The 23,887-nt window shown below is 32.1% G+C and overlaps 1 protein-coding gene across 2 annotated transcripts; it reads right to left on the reverse strand.

The window, feature by feature from the left end:
- Window positions 1-230: 230 nt before the first annotated feature.
- LOC133189493 (thiosulfate transporter TsuA-like) lies at window positions 231-15,147 on the reverse strand. Of its 2 annotated transcripts, XM_061324851.1 has the most exons (11): window positions 14,992-15,147; window positions 11,485-11,720; window positions 9,577-9,660; window positions 8,335-8,492; window positions 7,092-7,140; window positions 6,834-6,936; window positions 4,427-4,550; window positions 3,908-3,968; window positions 3,393-3,562; window positions 2,873-3,024; window positions 231-1,322 (listed from the first exon to the last, which is right to left on the reverse strand). In XM_061324851.1, exons 2-11 carry the CDS (start codon window positions 11,693-11,695, stop codon window positions 1,172-1,174), a joined length of 1,263 nt encoding a protein of 420 aa, XP_061180835.1. In that variant the 5' UTR covers window positions 11,696-11,720; window positions 14,992-15,147; the 3' UTR covers window positions 231-1,171. The 2 variants fall into 2 exon arrangements, with proteins under 2 accessions (XP_061180835.1, XP_061180834.1); XM_061324850.1 differs by lacking the exon at window positions 14,992-15,147 and having other exon boundaries at window positions 11,485-11,916.
- Window positions 15,148-23,887: the final 8,740 nt, after the last annotated feature.

Below are 23,887 nucleotides of genomic sequence, written 5' to 3' on the forward strand. Positions count from 1 at the left end.
AATCTAAATCATTTCCTCTGGTCCCCGACCAAAAAGGTGTGACCTGTGAACGATTGTCATCAATTGATTTACATAATCTTTTTACAACTTATTGGTTCATTCAGAAATAAAACTAGCAAATCCTCGGAGTGCTATTTAATTTCTGCGATTAAGAAAGTGAAGAAAAACGAGGAAAAAACAGAATTTCTTTTTATTATCATGTTCATAATGATTGTGATATAACTTGGCACAATAAATAAATAACGATAACAAATAAATAATATATTGGCACTCTGTACATTCAAATTCATCAGAAACAATCAAAAATGAATAAATTTTAACGATTCTAATTTATGATTAAAAAAAAATATATATATATTTACCTTCACCTTTCAATGCAAACAAGCTAGTGACTATAGCAATAAGATAACAAATCTTCGATGATGCTTATAGAAGCAGATTGCATTATAAAATAATATGTGCAAATGTGATCAAGTATATATGAAAGAAAATTGTATTATCAAAAATCGATTATTATAACAAAATCTTGAATACAGTTCAATCATATTACGCAATTGTGTGTGTTTGTTTTCCTTCTGTAAAAAACTCTCAGGCAAACCATGCATAGACTTTAGAACTACTTTTACTTCGTTCTGCTTCCGTCGTCAAAAAATACTTTTGTAGAAGAAATCATGAAAAAAGATCTCAAAACAGTGACCAGGGAAATAGTTCTTGTGCGTCCTGCGCAGTAGACGCAGAAAACATTGTGCTTAAAGTATAATTATACAAGTGCAGAAAGTATAATAAATGTACATTCTAAGTACAAATAACCAGTTTGCTCTATTTCCTGTCATAAGCTTTCAGTATAATACACTGTAACACAATCGGATGATAAAATTAAAGCTTGAACAGCAGATTTTTATCACAAGAACGTTTCATTTATGAAAAATTCTATACATTAATGACCAACAACAGATTTCAGCAAAACATGAAAATGTATCAAAATTATGGCAAGTTTGCTAATTCAAGCTAAACAGTATTATAATACTGTAAATGAACACAATTAGATACATGCTAGATGCATATGTTTCATGAATTACATGTAATTATTGCAGGTAGGAGTCACCGGTTTCTTGGATTTCGTTATAATTCCTCCGGAAATGGATTCGTTTCGGGTTTTACATTTATGATTTCAGCTGACGTCACCAAAAGATGTGACGTAAGTGTCCAAGGCACCAGTTGCTTGCATAGCAAAGGCGGTGACGATTGCACCAGCAAACATGAAAGGCACAGCGATAAACGATAACCAGGATAGAAGTCCCATCCCTGATAAGCCATGCCCGCTGAAAAAAGAAAATATGCCCATGAAACACAAGATCAACATGTATTGTGGTATCATTAATATTCTTGAACATAAATTTCGGAAAATAAGAAAACGTCACATTTTGGGGTGAAATTTGAAAACAACGAACATTAACCAGTAATCCAGCTCGAAAGTCCATTGAAACAATACAAAAATTGGGAGCAAACACGGACCTCAAGAAATAATCAGAGGTGGGATCAGGTGTCGTGAAGGAATAAGCCTCCCCCCCCCCCAAAAAAAAAAAAAAACATTAATTCGTAAACAATGATCCCAACAATAAATATTGCTTTTATATTTCTTTCTGCGATGGATATTTGATTTTATGGTTGGACATCACAACAAAGTAACGAAATATAGTTATCAATGAATATATATGAAGACACAGATATATATTCAAAAAAATATATATAATCCTTATTTAGTTCGAGTGTGATTATTTTTGCTTTTCTCTAAATAGAAGGCCTACTAGTTTTTGCTCAGTTTACATTTTCATATTTTTTGTGACGAGCAGAAAGTTATCACAGTTTATCACAGTTTATTCCAACTCATTTTAAAGCATTAGACAAATGGAACTATTTTCTCGATCATGAACTACAAGATTACTTAACGTGCTTTGCATGGTGGTTGTTTGTTTAATTTCTCAAATCTTGTATACTTAATAAGTGTTTCCATTGGATTTACATTGAAATACAACAAAATTCTCATGTTTATTTTTTTTTTTGAAAATACTTTTACTATGTGAGCGCAAATATAATTCAAAACTGAAGACAAAGTAACCTTTGTGTTTCTTATTTATTTGATAGAGAAAAAATAATTTCCTTGATTCATACAGAAAGTTGTTTATGCAAATATGCAAAGGACTAATCAAGGCCTATCGCATAAAAGATCAGGTTTTCCCTATCACCTTAAAAAAAACCTTTAATATTTACCCATTTAAAAATTACAAATTTAAGGTTACCAAGATACGTGCGATATATTTCTCTTCTTTAAAATTCGCATCGTTTTTTTTTTTTTTTTTTTTTTGTTGTTGTTTTTGTTTTTGTTTTTTTTTTTGTTGTTGTTGTTGTTGTTTTGCCAAAGCACTTTTTTTTTCATCTTGGCCTCGCTTTTGCATGAGGATACTAGGCTACCTTAGGTTATCTAAAGATTCCTTTTTCTCTAGATAGCAACTGAGTTGAGTAATATGACCTTGCTTAGATCACGTATGAGATAAACTGAAGGTCATAGCTCTCTTTGTGCTGTGACTCAGCATTAATGTTATCAAAATAAATTTTGAAGTATTATTTTGATATTACATTTCATTTCTACCTGACATCGGTCAAAGGTGTCGACTATGTAAGCGAATATCATATTTAAGATTTTGATAAATTGCTATAAAAAAAAAAATTTCGAATTTCTGATATGTTTTTACAGTAAACCTGAACCCTTCAGATTTATCAACCTCCAAATGTACCCGTCCTTGTAATGACTAGATATAAGAATAATGTTGACTTTTGATTAATGTCCTTTAAGTCATAAAAAAGATTTTACCTTGTGCAACCTGACCCAAAGCGAGCACCCCAGATCATAACCATTCCTCCCAATAATGCCATGTGGACTGGAACACCTTTGGCGATACCAAAGGAATCCGAGGATGCAGCGGATATAGCCCCACCCACTATGGCACCAGTCACATAAACAACCTGAAAAGTATATTTTTGCAAATAAGGCCTCTTGTTAAAGGAGTATCTATGAAGAAATGAACAAAAACTATTCTGATTGAGAATGTTTGTCTGAGTAAATTTTAATTCATAAAATGAACTTCGATCGATTGAAGATTTCATTAAATGTCTATATACTCGAATCTTTTGTTTTAATCGTGAATGCATTACATGGTGAGTACCAAGATACATGTCAGGAAATTTTTCACTGTGAATTTTGAGGAAAGTGACATTTTGTAGAAGAAGCTGACCTATAAAAAGCTTTAAAAGAAAAGGTGCAATTGCGTTTGGTTATAGTATTTTTGTTTTCTACTTCCCTCTGGTTTTGAAAATGTTTACTTAAGGCGTACCTGCCACCAATTAGCCACACCCAGTCTTTTTCGGCTGAAGTATGGAAACATCTGTTGTGCACCTTTCGTATAAAAGAACTGAGCGACAACTGTGACGTAGCTTGAGGATCCACCAATCGTATCATTCACGAAGAGGATCACGGGAATTTGGAGTAAACCAACCAATGCTCCTTAGAGTTAACAAAACAAATTTAAAAAAATATATAAAACGCATCATTTTAGTTTGACACCTTTTAATTTTATCTGGTCTTATTAGTGTGTGTGGGTTTGTGTTTTAATTTGGTTTTTTTTTTAATAAAATTTTAAAAAATGCATAATATTACTCATATCAGGGATTCTCTTAAAATGAATAACTTATGTTTGGTTTCTATGTTCAAATTAAAAGAAAAAAAATTGTGATATTTTTGAAAACAAAATAAACTAAATGTATCAGTTCCAATCCTGTTACATTAAAAGTAAACCTATTACGACAAATTCAATTATCATTCAAGGAAAAAAAACTCAATTGTGTATACCTCCAAAATAAGGTGGCCAGGCTATAGTTGTAACCACATTAGACTCAAGTAAGGTATCTCGCTGTAAAATAAAAAATAAAAAAACAATTATGATAATAAGAAATATAAACTTTTACAAACCCAAATGAACTTAAAATCATTATGAATATGTAAATCAAATTTTTATAATAAAAGTTTTTGGTAGATTTCGAAAACACCATGAATGCTACATTTATTAAAAATTAGTACCAAAGAGAATTTGTCCCCTTATTGGCATTCATACAATCTCTGTAAGATATCTATTTCACAAGTCCAGAAAAGGGTAAAAACAATGTATTGAAATTTCATAACATGGAATTAAACAAAATCTAACAATTCACGTTGGAAAAAAATGACAACGTTCTCCGACTATACTTTTAAATATCTTCCAGAAAAATCAAAGCAATGTAAGCAATATTCAAAGATTTTTGAAACTGGCGTTAATTTTCATGCATTTGAAATTATCTTGGACGTTTTAGAATTTCAACGGTACAAACTTACCCCCAAACTTTCTAAGTCTTTTTGATAAGGCCAGAACCATTCTATTATGAAAACCACAACACCAAGTACTACTGCCATAGGAAGAGCGATAGCTGCGTATGGCACATTCAATTTTTCATGAACTCTGCAGAACAACAAAAATATAGGTACTCAAAGATTACGAAACTCACTTCGAAAAATGTTATCTATAAGTAATGCAAATCTCACATCATATTTTTTTTTCTAGTTAGTGTACATCCCAAGATCAATATCCATGCAAGTTTGATTTAAGTACGACTTATAGTTACTTGGAAATAGACCTGCTCAAAAAACTTTTAACTTGTTTACTAATCAAGAAAATTTTGGTCAGTTACAACATCCACATCAAGTCTGGAAGTTTTCATCCTTAGAATGCACCATCAAGGCAATTTTAATATAACAGGCCGTAATATAATATAGCTACTCCTAAAACATTACCCTTGTCACTCATTTGGAAAATGTAAGTCAGATTCTGAACGCAGCACAGTTAAGGCTACAAGAAGGGGGCGGGCCTAATTTTTACGGGAAATATTAACTATGACATCATACAAAACTAACAATTCTTGAAAATACCACAGAAAGATACAGAAGCCGGTTGGTGCCAGGTAGAAAAAATATTTTATCTGGCGGCCGCCAAATAATTTTCTGGCGGCCGCCAGATAACTTTCTGGCGGCCGCCAGATAACTTATCTGGCGGCCGCCAGATCTTTTTATCTGGCGGCCGCCAGAAAATCATTTGGCGGCCGCCAGATAAGTTTCTGGCGGCCGCCAGATAAGTTTCTGGCGGCCGCCAGAAAGTTATCTGGCGGCCGCCAGATAAAATATTTTTCTACCTGGCACCTACCGGCTTCCGTAGAAAGAAATAGTTGCTATTGTAAAATGTAGGAAACCATCAAACTACATCAAAACTTACTTCAGCATGCTGTTTTGTCAATAGCTAAATCTTATATAGCAAGGTATAAACAAGTCACTGATCGCATAAAGAGGGCATAAACTTGGATTCAATGTCTTCTTTATGATTTTATTTATATATTTTCCGTACACTTCCTATTTAATTGATACCGCTGTATATTTGTATGCGAGTGCATCGGAGGGTAATGTAAGTGTCTTAATATATCGATCTAGTGCAAGGGCATACACTCAATGGATCATAGTAAGCTTTTACAAATAAACTCTAGAAGTATTTAGGTATTTGAAAAGTGCTGCGATCCTGGTGAAATCTTGAAAATGAATTAATTATATCTATATTTAATGCCGTTGACCAGCAAAAAAATGAGCATGCGGCCATACAAACATGATTTTAACAATGAAATAGCAGAATCAATACAGGATCACAGCACTTTTCAGAAACTACGATGCGTGTTGAAAATATTTATAAACTTAACTTAGAATTTTAACTTGGTTATGCCCTTGCACAAGTGAAATTTATAGGTGACCTCAATACTGGAAGTATATGTGCTAAAATCACGTGACTGTCACATCACGTGACAAGTCTAAATATAAAATGTAATCGTCCTCAATATGTAGTTAATAACGATAATTACATATAACCGATATAAATAAAGTACTAAAAATAATCGCCATCCTGATTAAAATATATTTTTAAATCATAAAAATTGCCGATATTTCCATTGGGCACCTTAACTGTACTGCGTATCCAAAGCAAGTCTGGAAGTGTTCACACCTAGATACATCATTCATGCTAATTGAGTTAAAATATGGCTGAAATTCACTCGATCGTGGAAACTCTAGGTCAGATCCAGCATCTGAAGCAGGTTGGTTAGTGTCCATCCCTAGATGCATCATCAATGCAAGTTTAGTCCAGGTAGGTCTTATAGTTACTTGGGAATGGACCTGCTCCAAAAACTTTAACCTGTTCACTCATCTCGAAAATCTGGGTCAGATCCAGCATCCGAAGCAAGTGTGGTAGTTTCCATCCCTATAGATACATCATCCATGCAGGTTTGTTCTAGGTAGGGCTTATAGTTATTTGGGAATGGACTTTAACCGGGACGCCGACGCCATGCAACACCGGAGGTATAGCATAAGCTCATCTCGACGAAGTCGAGGTGAGCTAAAAAATGATTTAAGGTAAGAGGTTGGACTTTTTTCCAGGCTGAAACACCAATTTACGGACGCACATTTATACACGTTTCGCACTGGAGTAAATTTCAATTATAACAAGTCAAAAATTCAAAATATATTTTAAAATAGTTTAGATTTTAAGCTTGAGGTAAGATGACAGCTGATATTTCCGTCACAATCGCAACTTCTCGGGCAAATAGATCTAAACCGCTAAAAATAATCTGATAAATTATCAATTTAGAGAGAGCTCTTAGACTTTAATAAAGAAGTGTAACTCTGTTAATTATTAAAGAATTTAACTTACTGTTGATGCTTAATGCAGAACTTAGGTTTCGTCACTGCAGAGAGCTGGGAACCAAGCAACCCGTACGTAAGAGCACCAATCAAAGCACCAAGTAAGGTAAACACTGGAGGCAAGAATTAATTTTTAAAGTCTATCAATGTATGAAGTTATTGTAAATCGTTATAAATGAAATATTTAATATCATTTTCTAAAAATTGCAGCTTAATTAAAACTTTAAACTCCATTCGTAAAATAATTTTGAGTTTGCAGTTGTCTAACCCGAGTTGGGGACCCATGCTCCAACTTGTGGTAAAACCATGCCTGGACACTAGAAATAAAATTGAAAAATAAAATTATCAATAAATTTAAATATATATATATATATGATAAAGTTGGTTGTGTTTCAAGTTCATTTTATATTCTTATCAACTGGACAAAATGAAATCGTTTGCTAATTTGGTGATATAAGATTAAAAGTTTTAAAAAGACCCCTAGATGTATATTAAAAATAATTTGCTTACAATTAATTTTTAATTACTTCATTTCATCCTTTGAAAAGTTTACATTGCACAGTTTTATACAAAGTATAATTGAGTAAATTTCTGTTATAAGTTTATTACGATTTCGTAAATGCACTCCTTATTAAATTTCATATTCTTTTTTTTAAATCTTTCAAGAAGTTATTGAACAAACGTTTGAAGATACAGCCGACGATTGTAAATATCCTTTGAAGTTTTCGACAATGAACGGATAGAATAGATAAGTATTACATTAGATAGGTAATACCCCCCGTGGCCAAGTACGTGAAATAGCTTTGTCAGTTTCCGTAAAGAATTTGGCTGAAGATCGTGCAATCTTTAAAACTGCAGCACCAAGACAGATTGGCATTTAATGGTCGAGACAAAGGTTTCTGTGTTAGTAGAACTGTTCCAAATCACAAGTTTTGAAATAAGAATGACAATTTATTGATTTAAAAAGATCCCCTATCTCAAATGGAGGTAAACCTAAAAATACATTGTACTTTTTTCAGACGGTAAAAAAAAAGATCAGGAGTCAAGTTCTAAAGAAGCAGACAATTTTAAATATTTGTTAAGCGAAAAATTCCTTTGATTTGTTATTGGATATGATCACTTTATTTTTTTTAATTAAATATTCATGGTTGTATAATAAGATGAAATTAAATAACGAACAAGAGGATGGCTCCTATTAATATGTAACTGAATTTAAAGATCGAATTTAAAATCAAATATCGTCATTCACTTGTGTAAATCGACTTGCATTCTAATTTAACATGCATATGAAATATTCAGATCTTGTTTTTTTTTCCTTGTTTAAGCAGTTTCAACCGTTTTGTTACTATCTAATAAGGGTCTGTCATTCTATCATTAATAACGGATTTCAAACTTGTTTCCCATGAAGCATGATAGCTGATATGAGTGTAGAGGTTTTAAAGTCCATTTAGACTTATGTAAACAGGATATTAAATTTATTGATCTAGAATCGAAAAAAGTGTTCAACTTACAGCACCACAAAGTGACATTCCAATGCCGAGCACAAATGGACCCACTGCACTCGACAAAATTCCCCTGTCACTAAAGCAGGAGACGAATCCTTTCGATGCCTCCTCAAATTTCTCCTTTGTGGCAGGAATTATCGAGAGTATCGCCATACACAGCTGGCCTGCAACAAAGAATTTCTTTTATACACATGTAATTATATAAATTATTTATTTTATTTTCAAATTCAAATTACCCACCATCATTTTTTGAAATATATTTGAAAAATAAGATTTGTCCAATTTCCCGAAACATGGGCACTTGCACTGAATATATTTCTTTTTTTTTTTTTATTTTCATAAAAAATCTTGATATTTCGGACGTGTTTAAGGGTGAGTTGTAGATAGGAAGTATAGGTCTGTATTTGATTTCCAAGTGTCTTGTAATCTTTGACGTTGGTATGCCTAAAGACGTAAACACGCCATGTGTATGTATATGATTGATTGTATGTTGGTTATTCATATAGAAACGTCACCAAATACCGGTGAAGGGCTTCAAAGTTAGACCTTTACTCGGCCCCCTTACCACTATCTCATATCCCCGCAGCTCTCCGTAAATCCCTCTCTTCCTACCTCTAGATCTTCTTCACACTTTTCCCCTCTCTCTTCCCAGACTCAAGTTTTTCCTCTTAATCCTTTTACCCTCCCATCCCATTTTTTTTCTATAGCTACCCCCAGTGTACACTTTCAGTACCGAACCGATACATACGCTTTTCTATTGATGTTGAGAAGGGTTCAAGCTATATATGTAACATTTTGAAGAAGACAGACCCCACAAGAGGTCTCATGATAGCGGGAGGGTGGGATGGGGGTAAATTACCAAGTGTTATCAGTATCAGTAAAATCGATTGCTCTACCTGGTGAATCAAAATGGGAAAAAGGGACTGTCTGGAGTAATTTACTTCATAAACTTTAAACGTGAAGCTTTTGCACTTATATACCTTTCTCCCTCGTGCGAAAAATCGATTCAATAATCTTACAATTGTCGCGAATCACGGCCATCAAGTCCTCCAACAGAAAAATTATTAATTAATGCCCTTCCATGTCTGGCTTTATTAAAAGAAAAAGTTAAGATGCCTATCTTTTGGCTCCGATAATTTTTTTTCTATAGCTCAAAGATTTCTATCTGTCCCATTTCTCTTGCAGGCACAGGTTATATTTTTTAGTGCTGTTAAAAATTTAATTTTTGATAAATAATTCACTTCTTACCTGTCACCACTGCCGAGAGGAACATTTTCAACATTATGAAGTTTTCAAATACCATCTGCTCTCTGATACTCTTTGGTTCAAACACTGAAATTAGCAAAAAGGGGGAAAAATGAAAATCGACATTATTATTTTCATTATTTTTTATTTTTTTTTTTTCGTGGAAGAAAAAATGTAGTTGAATAAATAAGACGTATAGCTTTGACCTTTCTGCTTTTTTGAAAAACAACGAAATGACGTAAGACTACAGCTGTAACTTATTGATAGTAAAACAAAATGTTGAATAGACACACGTACATACTGACTAAACTTTGAAAGATGTAGGTACGATTTTGGCGTTATTAATATACCCTACAAATTTTATGTTTGGAAAACAAGATTTGAAATATGCTTGAATATGACTTGAATATAACTTGAATTTATGAAAAAGCTTCAAAATGTGATTTTTTTTTCTTAAGAAAATAGTATCCATATCCGTCGCCCAATTCACTTTTCGGATATGTTGTGTAAAAATCTTAGAAATATCACACTTCTTAAAATCTTTATTGTGGTCTATATTGTCTGAAAGAAAATTCCACTGCATTTTTTTCAGAAATGCACAAGTGCCACAGGATGTCGTCCTCAATCAGGACCATTGAGCATTGAGGGATCTTTTTCGTGCCAGCACCTACTGCGACACGGGACCTCGGTTTATACGGTCTCATCCGAAGGATCGGTCTCCACGTCCCACAGTGGGATTCGAACCCGCGACGTACAATACTATATTTAAATACGTAAGAATGTGATCTCATTTTAGCAACATACTGATGAAAAACGTGTATGTTAACGGATCATTAAAAAAACAGTATATAGTATATTTATAGTTCTAGTATATGATATATAAAACGCAAACGGTTCATAAAACTGCATATCTAAAAGAAGATTTAAAGTCGTATTCACCGAAGGGTTAGTGCGAGTGCAACGGCAATTGGGACGTCACAAATGACTCTTCAAACAACGTTCAAAACTATGATGGCTGAGACGGTTGAAGTCAGTTGTGTATCTGAGCAGTTAAATGTTTTGAAAGCCTTTCACTGCATTATTATTTAAACATTTCGAGGGAAATGATGTCTTACACTACGGAAGGAAAACACGGAAGCTATAACTTGTAATCTGGACATTTTAAAATCTTTCAGCGACCGAAGTTTAAGAAAAACGATGTCGTCCTGCAGCCTTCAATGTCTTATTTATTTGATAGTAAACTATATGATAAAACTGTTATGGACTCTTCAGGTGGTTAATATGTTTTGATATTCACCAGAAAAATATCAGTATTGACCTCGACTTCGCCTTGGGCAAATTGATACTTTTCTGGTGAATATCAAACATATTAACCACTATTTAAAGAGTCTATAATTGTATAATATGTTGACGGTGCGCCCGTTGGGGCGAGCGCATTGTTCACTTAATCTTAACAAACCGCACGAGACATTTGGAACGTCTAGACTGTGACGTCACATGACGTCGTGTGTTAGCTGCAATTCCATAAACGAAGTTTGAAAAAGTGCAAAAATTTTAACGAAGAACGTTTAATCTTCTATCTGTATCCATTAAATTAAGGTGAGTTTATTTTCTGTGAATTTCTAGTTGTTGATACCGCGCGAACGAAGTTAGCAACGAGAACAACAAGCGATGCATTGTGGGTCCAGAATTACTGCGGAAAAATTCCATTGAATGAATGTGCTGTAGTCCGAATTTTCTCTTCGCCCAGGCGTTGTCGTTAGAGCTCGCAGTGACGAGCGGCGCTTCGCGCCGCTCGCTGCGCTCGCTATTAAGCTTATTATGTACCTGATTTATTAACCATTTAAAATAAATAATATATATCTATATATAATTATCATAACATTAGAATCATAAAACCTGAATTCTTACCCCTAGCCTTCTCAAGAGCTATCCCAAACACAATCCCACACATCCCCACTCCAGCAAGTTTCAGAAAGATTTTCCCGCAATTGTCACATCGGAACTTCTCGGGATTTTCCTCTGGTTCACTACAAGTATCATCCGTAAAGCAGTCTTTGGTGGTTTCCACATCAATATAGGATACCTGATTATTCTTGGTCTGAATTAATGATGACGTCATTTCGTCTCCAGTGTCTGTGACGTTCCTGTTACGAGAAGTACGATGCTTTACTCCGTTGCTTTCAGCCATTTTTTTTTAAATGAAGATATATATTTTCCCTTCTTTTCTCCAAATACACAAAGTTTATATTTTCTCAAAATAAAGTCCTTCTTTTACAAAGGGGTATCAAATTCAAGCTGTTTCACATATTTTCTTTCATCTATGCCTTTAGTATAATTCACTTTCATCTTTAAACATTAAGAACTCCCAAGTTACCAAGTCACTGAACAAACACAATAGAGTAACTTTCAGTTAAGTACGTGAGCACATGTCATAATTGATATAAAACTAAGATTGTATACAAACAATGCTATCAGAGCGGAAGTTTCTCGGTCATAAATTTTTAACCTCGATATATATTTAAGGGCATATAAAACAATCGATTAACAGTTTAAATACCTCGCAGTCACGTTTACAAGTTATGACGGTGCAAAATCAGATATGATGGTTATGATTGAATACATGGCTATTCAACTAATATTCGCATCATATTCGAAACAATTTGTGTCATCTTCAGAAATTTAAAGGTTTAAAGCGAGAGAAAAAAATGCATTGTCCTTTTTGCACCAGTGCGGTTAATTTATTGGCATTATATCAAAGGCAGGTGGTTTTGACATTATCTATCTGTTAACGGTTTGTCAAATCCCGATTATCGCACAATTTAACATTTTAAAAAATGGCGTAATTATTTTTAACAGATCACAAAGTTTGTGTAGTTTGAAAAGATACATCCATTTTATGTATTTTTATTTTCATTCTTATTCAATAAAATATTATCACCTAATAACACATGAAAATCTTCCCTGCGCTGATTTAGCATATACCTGTATGATCGATATTAATTACACATGTAGTTGATATAATTTTTTGCATTCCAGGAGCAATCTTCAAAGTACATCTATATTGCTAAGTAGTATAAATAAACTTCTAATTTTTTTTTTTTTTTTTTTTTTTTTTTTTTTTTTTTTTTTTTTTTTTTTTTTTTATAAATTCATCAAGTGTTTAATCATCCCATAGCATATACCCTGAATAGAAAAAATGGTATTTTACTGCATGGCTAAAAATTGCGTGAAAATTTTGTGCTTATATACATTAACAATTTTCATAAATTTCTGCATTCTTTTTTTTTTTTTTTAATCAGTTTGCAGTATTTATTTTGATAAAAATAAACTTACTAGATAATTGTTCATGTATAACTAGAATCCATATTTCCCGGGATTACTGATTATATTTACAAGCCTCTTTACTAGATATTTTTAAATGTGGAATTTAAGAAGGGGGATGGGCGGACTTATTCTTGTTTCTTAATGAAGTTTTTGAAATTTTTTTTTCAATTATTTTCAATACTTAGCAAATCTGTAGTTAGGAATGAAGTAATCATAACTTTAAAATAGACAATACTGGATAATGCATACATGTATTTGTTCATTTAATCTTATTTATTTTATTTTCATTATAATGCCAAATATAAAAGTTGCTTTTGAACATGTGCCATTGTAGGCAGTTTTCGTGGGGTCCTAAATATTAATTTCCATTATGTCTAGACTCGGTCAATTTTTCCTTTAAAATTTTGTGATCGACAAAATTGAAAATCTATTCTTGATCCTCGCCCCTACCCCCCCCCCCCCGACCTTAACATATTTTTTTTTAGTTACTCTGTCGCCATAATAACTTTTGCTATTATTACAAAGATAACTCTTCGCCCTAAATTTTAAATTTTAATTATTGATTCTAGTGTGACAGCACTTTGTCTTTAAATATATGCATATATCGTTATATATCTATGCAAGGACAACACCTGCTGTCAACTTCGATATATTGTCGCTGGCGACAATTTATTCATGGCGCCAATAAATGCTGGAAATTTAAAAAAAAAACTGTGAAAGGAAAATTGGAACACATAATAAATGTGTACTTTTTATGATACCGGGTCTTTCGAAAAATATATTTAGAATTAGTTTTGTTGCTATGATATATTGTCCTATTCAATTATTTGAAAACTTTATCTTTAATCGACCTAGTAAACATGTATATAGTATATTATCTGTAATAAAAACATTGTTCTTTATTTAAAATAGTTTTGGAAAAAGAAAATATTTAGCGACTTTTTTTTAAAAAAAAAAATCCATTCAAGCAAATAATTAAACATTTTATAAAATCAAATCGATTTTCAGAGAGAGAGAGAGAGAGAGAGAGAGAGAGATTAAATTAATTTAATTTAAACAATATTTTATTATGATTAAACATAACTGGATTGGACAGCAGGCACTGCCTATATAAGTCCTCTCCACAATACAGGTCAAGTCATACATGTTACAAGTAAATATTAATTACATAACATTGAAAAAATATATACATGTGTAGATTAAATTATTAACACGCTGCGTGCTTAGTAAAAAAAATATCACAGGAAACCATTAATCATATTTCTGCTTGATATATAATACAAGTATATGTACATATGCAGAAAAATGTCAAAACTATCTGCCTTGAGATCTCGGCTCGAATTAAGAGTCTGTTAGAAATTACGATCTACCGGCAGTCAGTCGGTGTTCATAAATGCCTTGTTTCTAGATAAGATAGCTGTTTTACAAACATCGAGTATCTATTTAAACAGGGTGTAGACGAAATTGCACTTTATTTGTTCAGCAAGAAATTATCAAACTTTAATCAATAAAACCCTATAATTTGATATGCAGTAATTAAACATAGGACATTAGGAGGAACGTAAAAAAAACGAATATCTGAAAGACCGCCGTCGCTTTTTTTTTTAACAATATAATTATTTTTTTATTTTCTATTTTTTGTATTTGAAATTAAAATATTTATTTAACCTCCGTGTAATTTTTTGCATATTATCGCAGAGATATAAAGAACGGCATTTTATTTTTTAAATGTTAAGGGGGGAAATCAGACAGAGATGTCTGCATGGTTATAGAGGTTAATTACATTAGAGGTTAAACTATGTACAGATGTACTAGCACAGAGGTTTCTTAACTTACAAAAGTTATATTAACAGACAAACTGAAAAAGCGGTGATTAATTACAAACATGAATTCCATCACCAAAATGTTATTATTATTATTTTTTTTTGGGGGGGGGGAGGGGGGGGCACATTTTCTCTGTTCGTATAGAGAAAGGCATTTTTTACATCACCGGAAAAAATCAAACATTGATGTTTCTTTACAAAATAATCAAATCGTATATGAGTTTTCTTAACTTGCTAAACTTTTATACATGCAAACACGTTTTCTTACCCGTTAATTGCTCAATCCAAAGGTAGGTCTACCCAGTACACTAAAAATGTCCAAAGTGATTGAGAGTTTATACTTATCTACGACATTAGAGTATGCGAACGTGACCCAGATTCATCTAAATCATTGCACACACACATACGCTGTAATCCTAACTCAATCCGCGCAAACTCCGAGAGCTGAGCAGTTCTCGTCCCGGAGTCAATGACCAATTATATATAATTATAGGTACGGTCAGTTGAATTGAATGATTTTTTTTCCCGAACACTATCGAGGGACTGGTTAATAAACTTAAATCCTTCGTATGAAATATTTATGATATTAGTTAGTCCAATACATTCTCCTTCTATTTTGAATCCCACTAAGCTCCCTATCGTTAATCGGCTTATCAAACCAAAATATGCGGTGTGAATGAAAAAAATATGCATAGTACCTGAATACAAAGGGCACTTGTCGTAATCCGGGTCCTTTAAAACCCTCCAGTCATTAACTTTATTACTGTGAAGGACCTAAATTCTTAATCCAATTAGAATATCTAATTTACATTAAATTTGATCGCCCCTTTTTCATCCTCTCAACTGTTAAATAAATTTCAATTTAAAATTGAAGAGACTTTGGATCAGAAATATTGATTTAGAATACACATTAAAAGTTTTTGACGCATAAATTGAAGAAAAAAAATCTAAGTTTGGCATCTTCGGAGTTTTTTTGTTCAGAGACCAATTGTGTTTTTTGTTGGTGTTGATTGGTTTTGTAAAGTCAAGATTGTGCTATTTGAAGTTAAATAATCTTTATTATCGTGAAACGTGACGAGTAGCGGTCAAAAATTTTTGTTTTTGTTACGGGTTCAATAGCAATCGTCACGTTCTCAATTCAATTTGGTCATCAATTATACAACATAGCAACGCCATTTAACAAAAAAAAAAAAAAAAAAAAAAAAAATTAACACAGATATTTTTCAACTAATTTTTCATGCATCAATGGAATTTCAACAATGATAGATAGATTTTTAGGCCCATTTCTCATCAAATGAAACTAGGGTTTAATAATGTATGTTCTAATTTGTTGTAAATAAGATATGCAATTTGAAAAGCAATACGAATAACTTGTTCATTTTGGATCCCAAATGGCATGTTGATTAATTGAGTAATCAATACTCGCTTAAGCGGACTAAAATTACACATAAAATATATATTTCACGGAAATATTTAAAACAATTTCCAACGAATATACCGGCACATAATATATCATTTACGAAATTGCATGTCTACTTTAATTATAAAATTAGATTAAAAGACCGAAGATCTATAAAAGAGCGATGAATTAATATCAATTTTGCCATTCAATCGCTATCACGTACATGTACATTTAGAACCTGATTATACAAAATCTGGTGTACATGCAGAATTGCACACAATATAATTAAGACATTAAAGGGACTTTTTTTTAACAGATCAGTGTCCCATTTCTTCCATTTGCAGCCTAAACAGGGATTCATTAATGTCTCTTTCCTAAAATTCCAAATATGTATTTGTTATACATCCAACCACCTCCTTCAACAACAACAACACTCCCTCCCCCTTTCAAAACTTTTTTTTTTCATTTAAAAGGGTTCAAAGTACCGATATTCTCACTTAAATGTGTGGGCATTTGATGGTACATGTACGAGCAAACTGAAGTGCACCCGCCTCGCACTTTCTCCTTCGAAGTCTATTTAAAAGCAAAAAATAAATAAATAAATAAAACACTGGAATTATAAGGAACTTTTGAGGTAAATTAAATATTCACTCTGGAACATATTGCCCCAATCCATTATCAAATTCTTTCAAATATCCCCAAATTAGTTTTAGAATCGGTCATGTTGCAAAGTTGTACCCTCCTCCTTTTCAATTTGATTCTTTTAAGATCATTTAGAGGCATACAGATACAATGAACCTGTAATTACTACAGTTCTTTTCGATTCCTGCTTTCTCTATTTCCAAGAAAGTTTATGTCTAGCTACGAATTTATCGCAGAGGCACATTTGGGTTTCCGAACTCAACATTAACGTTTGTCCGATTGTCCGCACGAGTGTCCAGTTCGTTTTTGTGATCAGACAAGTCAACCTCCAAACACACTTGTCCGATCGGACAAGTTCTTTTTTTCTTTTCTTTTTAGCATTACGAAATATTATAAATATAAAAAACAAGCTTATTTCACACCTCACTTGATGCTTAAAACGAGGTTACAGACCGTGTTATTTTATTTTATATCATTTAATGATTAAATAAATTTGTACAAGTCAACATTCTATACATAACTACTTCATTCTTGATTTTTTCCCCCTCAAATTTCTTCGTATTCGAGTCAGAGTCAGACAAGTAAATAATGACCTTGCACAAGTAAAATTGATTGGCAATTGTCTGCGAAGTATCCAAAATCGCCTTTAATAGTTTGTATTTAATAATTCAAATCTTACCAAAAAAAAAAAAAAAACAAAAAATACTAGTCATAATTTAGGGGGGGGGGGGGATCATGATTGTGCGGTAAGGTTAGGCTTATATATCATCTCCGGCGACAATATGCACATATATACATACGAATAATTTTTCAGCTGGTAACAATATGTGCCGAAGGGTGACTATATGTGCAGAATGCATGGATAGGTGCATATTGTTTCCAACGAAAATATGCACGGAACGACAAGCGTCTCCCCCCCCCCCCCCCATCAAACCCATCTCCCGATCTCCTCCCCTCCAAACATCACTATTAGAAGTATATATTTACGTAAACCTATTTTGTAAAAAAAAAAAATCCACAATAGTTTTTGCGGTGCAACATGCAATCTCATAAACAGGGATTGATGCATCAGTTTCAACTAACTTTAATTTGTTTTGTAAATGCTTTATTTTGGATTTTGAGCTTTGAAGATCCAATTTTATGAAAATAAATAATTTACCACTCCCTCTTTTAAATGCATGTTTTCGTTTGAACTTTACTTTTTAAAATAAAATTTATCGTTTGTTTTTTAAAGATTTGTTGAAAATGCACTGATAAAAAGAGGGTAAACGATTTAAAGGAGCAGATACCCCCCCCCCCGAAAAAAATCCACCTTTGTTATCATCATATTGTTGACATATTTTACAGGGGACGGTATGCCTTCTCAATTCCGTTTATTTCTAATTACATGTACCATACATGTAGATTACGTGTTATCTTGCATGAGTTTTCATGATAGTACTTTTTAATCTCTCTCTTTTAGACAGCAAATACTTTAAGTTTACATGAAATTGTAAATCATCCAGCCTCAGGATATTCCAAGAAGATATGCTGGATATTTGGTTCTCTGTAGTGGAAAAGTAGAAAGTATGAAAAATCGGCACTAATAAAAGTTCGGTTGACCTTTGTACACTAAAAAAGAAGACCTCTTTGTACCCTAAATAAGATGACCTCTAATGTGCGTCCAGCGTGAAAATTTAAAAGGTGATTTTTCGCTTTGTCATTGTGTTTTCTTGCCATTATCTTTGAAAAAAAAAATTTGCACAATTCAAATTTGAATGTTATCCGATTAAAAAATAATTCAAAAACCTTTTACTGCTCCCTCACGGATTAAGTTAATTTTTTGTGCAACAATCTATTGTTAGCTCGTTTACTTTTCTCAATTGGTTTAAGAATAAGATATAAATATTTTCAAGAGGTATTAAGGAGTCGTATCGGCTCGTAAATATTAACCATATCTTTTATAATGATATTACATAATGATTACATAACATTACAGAACACAATGTTACGGATAAAAACGGATTGTGATCGTAATGAATTAATTCAAGTGGGGTTCTAAACAAGTTAAAGGTAATATTGCAGAATGTCTGGTATGACACTGGCAATAAATATTGAAAGAATTCGAAGTGTCTGGTACAAAATAACAATGAAAGAATACTTGGTCTTATATTTTGCATTCAGTTTTAAAATTTGTACTTTATTTTTGAAATGAAGTTTTTGAACAATGCAATTTAAGGGAAAATAATTATACATGTGAATACTCACAAAAAATATTATATATTAAACAGGATAAAATAGCAAATCTATTTGAGCCCGCTCAAAAAATAAATTTAAAAAAAAATAATAAAAATGGAATTTTTTACAACATTTTGGACAAATTTTATATATTACAATGATTTGAATTTTTCCACCGATAGGATAATACATACTATACTCACAGATAGCATTTCCTGTAGATCCAAAATAAATTTGATAAAATGATTTGACATTAATTTTCCAGATCAATTAATTTGTTATTTATCTATCTAATATTATCTATTTAATATAAGAATCATTTACTTTACTCTCTAATTTATTGATACCCCCCCCCCCCCCCCACACACACACACACACGCACAAAAGCAAACTAGCATATATATTAAAAGCCAAGAATGTATGTAGGATCAAGAAGAAAAAGATACTTAATATAAAGAATCGACTAATTTTTGGCTGGTCTGTAAAAAAGAATGGGTCGTCCATCCCATTTTTTTAGACCAGCGAGCTACAGATCTGCAGCTATCTTTGCATGGAGATGAACCATCCATGAGGAAAATTACGCTGGAAAAACAATATGAGAGAGAGAGAGAGAGAGAGAGAGAGAGAGAGAGAGAAGACTTACAAATATAAGGCGGTGAATGCAATCCTCACATTGAGAATTTTAGGAAAAACATCGATTTTCCTATCACTTGCAAATGTGTGCCACCAATCAGATCCAAGTTCAGCACGTCAATTTTTTTCTTTTTACTTCAGCAGGTAAATGATTAAAACCGGGGGAAAAACCTTTCCACTGTGGATTGTACTAGGCCTATTTTCGGTCTAATTTAAAAAGGCCGCTATGTTGTTAAATAAACTAAGATCCGATTTAAAAATAATTCTCATTGTTGCAAATACATAAGCTGGTCGTAAATTCCGGACCTGTTGTTTATAAGAGTCGACCTTTAACGGAAATACAGGCGGAAGGGAATTTTTATAAGTTCATTGCCCAAGCTATAAAAAAAAATGTTTCGGAAGAGATAAACATGTATTTTTGTGGAATTCAACGAAAATTGGTTTTCACTGTCAATCCACTTTATAACATCTGACCTGTTTATTGCGGGGGCTTGATGGTTGGGGGGGGGGGGGGGTAGGAAGTTCCAGTTCCAAAACTTTCTTTTTATAAATCTTAATTGATTGATTGGTTGATTTATAACTTTATTCTTTCATCTATTTTTACCATTTGGTCAAAGTAATATTATTTATTTTTTTTAAATCTGTTTTTATTGTTATTAATTTTTTCGGTACATAAAATAAATCAAATATTACAAATGTACAGAAAAAATTCTGTGCTTACTGAAGGAAGCGCAGTCTGTATTATTACATTTGGTTAATTATTATATCGTATATATACATGTACATGTAAATTCGAAGATTTTTCCCCAACATTCTCTTTTCATCTTTATCAGTTGATTTATACAGCACTTTTGCATGTTTTTCGGAAAACATTTTTTTCTGCATTTCAGATTCGAAACTAACCTTTAAATGCACATTAAATGCAGAACATGCCCTTAAAACACAGTTAAAGTCTTCATTCTTCACCTCAAACAATAACTCTTATTTTACCAATGTTTAAAGATTTTGAAATTTCTTTCCTGATGTATTTAAATCGCTTTTATTACATGCACTTTATTGTAACAATGTGTGGAAATATTTTCAATACAGGGCGTGTGGTACTTACTAGTATACATGTATTGATATTACTTTGCAGTATATCAATTAGAAATGTCTAAAGGGATTGAATATCCCCCCTTTTCAAAACCAATCACAGATTATACATGTATAAACAAACCTACTTCAACGGTAACTGTGAACAAGTTTTCTGCATTTGGTTTAAATACTTGTGCAAATCTAAGAGAGAGAGAGAGAGAGAGAGAGAACATATGCATATTTTTATATATGTATACAAATGTATACTTACTTTTACATAAAATGGCTTAGGAAATTTCGCCAGGCTCTGAACAATTTTATGGATTCACACTTAATTATCACCTCCGAAAAAAGGGGACCAAGTTTGCTTCTTTTTTTCTCGAAATCCCTCGACTTTAAAAACTCTCTCAAGTACCCCAGGTTCCTATAATATCAGAAATCTGTTCGTGACGATTGTCATATTATCAACTATAATTATGCCGGATAATTGCTCCATGAATTTTAGTGGAATATCATTTAAACAAAAAACATTCCAACTCCAACAAGGCGGTTTCATTTTTTTTTTAATTCATTGTAAGGATTTTTACACGAATAATTGATAAATCCCCCAGACAGAATATTGATAGAGAATACAACCCGTCAAATACACAGATCTTCTTTTCAGTTCCAGACAATGCCGGGTCTTTGACTAGGTGCTTTTTTTCTCTCAATACAAAAGGCGAAAAAAAATTCAACCGTCAATCCAATATTAACGGTCGATATCCACATAGAATAAAATCAAAATAAAGGAAGTTTCCTCTCGTGAAAGAGGTCATGTTGCACTTGCTACAGTGTATAAATCGGAATTTAAAATCTAGTAAGATTGCTTTTGATTCTGAGCAGTTTTTCTGTCTTTCTTCTTGAATGACAATTTGTCAAGATAGAAAAAGATTTTTTTTTTCTTTTGAACACGTTTTACGCAAAAGAACTGGACACAAGTTCTTTTGATTTAGTGAATCGTTAAAATGCATTTAAGATGATTTTGAAATTGATTGAATTACTATTATACGAAGGACAGATGATACAAACAAACTTTTATCAAAAATCCTGAAAATAACAACTAAACAGTCATGTCTATGTAAGTAAAATGAATATAAAGTTTAACATGCATAGATTTTAATTTTTTATTCAAAGTTTCAAAATAATGTGATTTAAAATGACAAAAAGCTGTATACATTAATAATGATGATTGCAGAAAGGTAGAATTTAGAACATCTTAGAAAGTTTACAATTTTTGATATTTTTAATTTTAATATTTGTATCATTTACAACCAAAATAGGTCCAATAATTTATACTCTTCCAGGCATGCATTGTTTGTTTGTATCATCTTTCCTGAAGAATTTTAAATTGTACCGTCTCTTTTTTTTTAAATGAGATGTAGTATAGCGAAAAAGGGAAAGGGTATAAGCATGCAAACTAAATACATAAAACGCATTAATGAAATTTAAGTCAAATCGACCCAGTTTGATACAGCAATTTTAGTACAGAAAGAAAACGGATCTTGCTTTAAAACTCAGTAAAATGTTCTTTTAAACAAATCGATAAAATTCTATTTAAAAGTTTGTAGAAGCCCCATTTAAAATGATTGGATCGACCCTATTTAAGGATTTAATTGTTTTCATTCAGAGGTAGGTAATTTTAAACAAGATGGAAAGGCTGAAAGTGAAAAAAATGCATTGTCATTCTTTTCTTGTTCACTTACTACAACACTACGCTGGAATTTGTTTTATGAATGGGCAACAATTAAAGGTCGCTTATCTATCGCGCGTGCGCACTGACGCACTTCATTCACGTTTGCATGTTATATATCGTGAGATTGATAAAGTCCATGACATTTAATTCAATTACAAGTACCAGATTCTAACCTGTCGTCATTTTTATAGTTCTCGTTTTGGATATTCTCTCTCTAAATTGTTTACATAGTATGGCCACCTCAGCGAGCAATTTAACAAATTACGTACATTATTTGTATAAATTTTAACTCCTAGGTAATTATATCAAACTTAAATACATTTTTTTTTTCGAGCAAGATACTAGATTCCGTGTTTGAAATATTAATAATAATACGTTAAAATTGCAATCAGTATCATCGGAGAGATGATTTATACTTAATCATTTTTTCTACATTAATTATATATAAAGATCTGCCATCAGTCTTTTATAACATTTTTTAATTTTGTTTTTGTTTTGATATTTTTTTTTTGGTTGTTTGTTTGTTTGTTTGTTTTTCTAGAGGGGGATGGGGGGTGGGGGTGAAAACATCAGTAGTTCAAAGTTTTAAGAATTTTTTGGCATAAAATACTTTGAAACATAGACCGTTTTAGGAAAATAAAATCTAAAAGTGACATATGTACATGTATATTACATCTGAAGCTCTATTATTTGAAGTCTTTTTTTTTTCATGGAGTTGTGCAGCTAATTGTTAATATGTATATCAGAAAGCAGTTAAACTTGAGTGTTTTTTTTACATTTAAAAGATATCACAATTAAGATGAATTTAATTATTAAAATGTCCTACTAAATGACACTCATTAATTATAATTTTACTTTTCTATACAAAAAATTATCAGTTTTATGAAATTTTAAGATACTGAAAATAATTTATGTGACTGTATTCTTTTCCTTATCTTCTTTATTTACAAATGGAAAATTATTCTTACTCAGAATTCATGCATTTTGGGTTAATATTTCATAATATTATTTGAAAGTCTATTGTTTCTATAAAAATGAGGAGATATGAGTAAAGAGGTGCCATGACACACGACGAAGGGAGGGGGTGATGAAAAATGGTGTGTGTGTCATGATGAAAGACAGGGGGTGGGGTGGATGACTTGAATACAAGAAATAGAAGTATAGATAGTTCAAATTTCAGGTTAATGACAAGCAAGTAAGTTTGACTAGAAGAAAATTCTTTGATGAGAATTTTTTTCATATTTTAATTACTGATACTTAAATGTGTTCGTGTTTGTAGAAAGGGGTGTAAATACATCCATGAAGGCTAGTTATAAGGTTAAATTTTACTTTTAAAATCACTAAAATTTAGGAGCCGGGAAGCCTTCTCCCCGATGATTTTGCTGATATATAGTATAGTATAGAAAACACAGCTACTTATTGCTTGTGCTTGTGCTCCCTCAATAATAACGTCTGATAACCAGG

The sequence above is a fragment of the Saccostrea echinata genome, unplaced genomic scaffold (assembly GCF_033153115.1).
Source record: "Saccostrea echinata isolate AGI-Se365-2 ecotype Australia unplaced genomic scaffold, CSIRO_AGI_Sech_v1 ptg000018l, whole genome shotgun sequence".
Classification (NCBI taxonomy): Eukaryota; Metazoa; Mollusca; class Bivalvia; order Ostreida; family Ostreidae; genus Saccostrea; species Saccostrea echinata.

Bases quoted from the DNA above. Each gene is read 5' to 3' on its own strand.
- LOC133189493 (XM_061324850.1), bottom strand. From the start codon at position 11,764: ATGGCTGAAAGCAACGGAGTAAAGCATCGTACTTCTCGTAACAGGAAC. The intron at 3,563-3,907 runs GTATACACAATT...GTTAACTCTAAG, and splicing joins CTGGCCACCTTATTTTGGAG to GAGCATTGGTTGGTTTACTC. The intron at 1,323-2,872 runs GTAAAATCTTTT...TTCTTTTTTCAG, and splicing joins TTTGGGTCAGGTTGCACAAG to CGGGCATGGCTTATCAGGGA.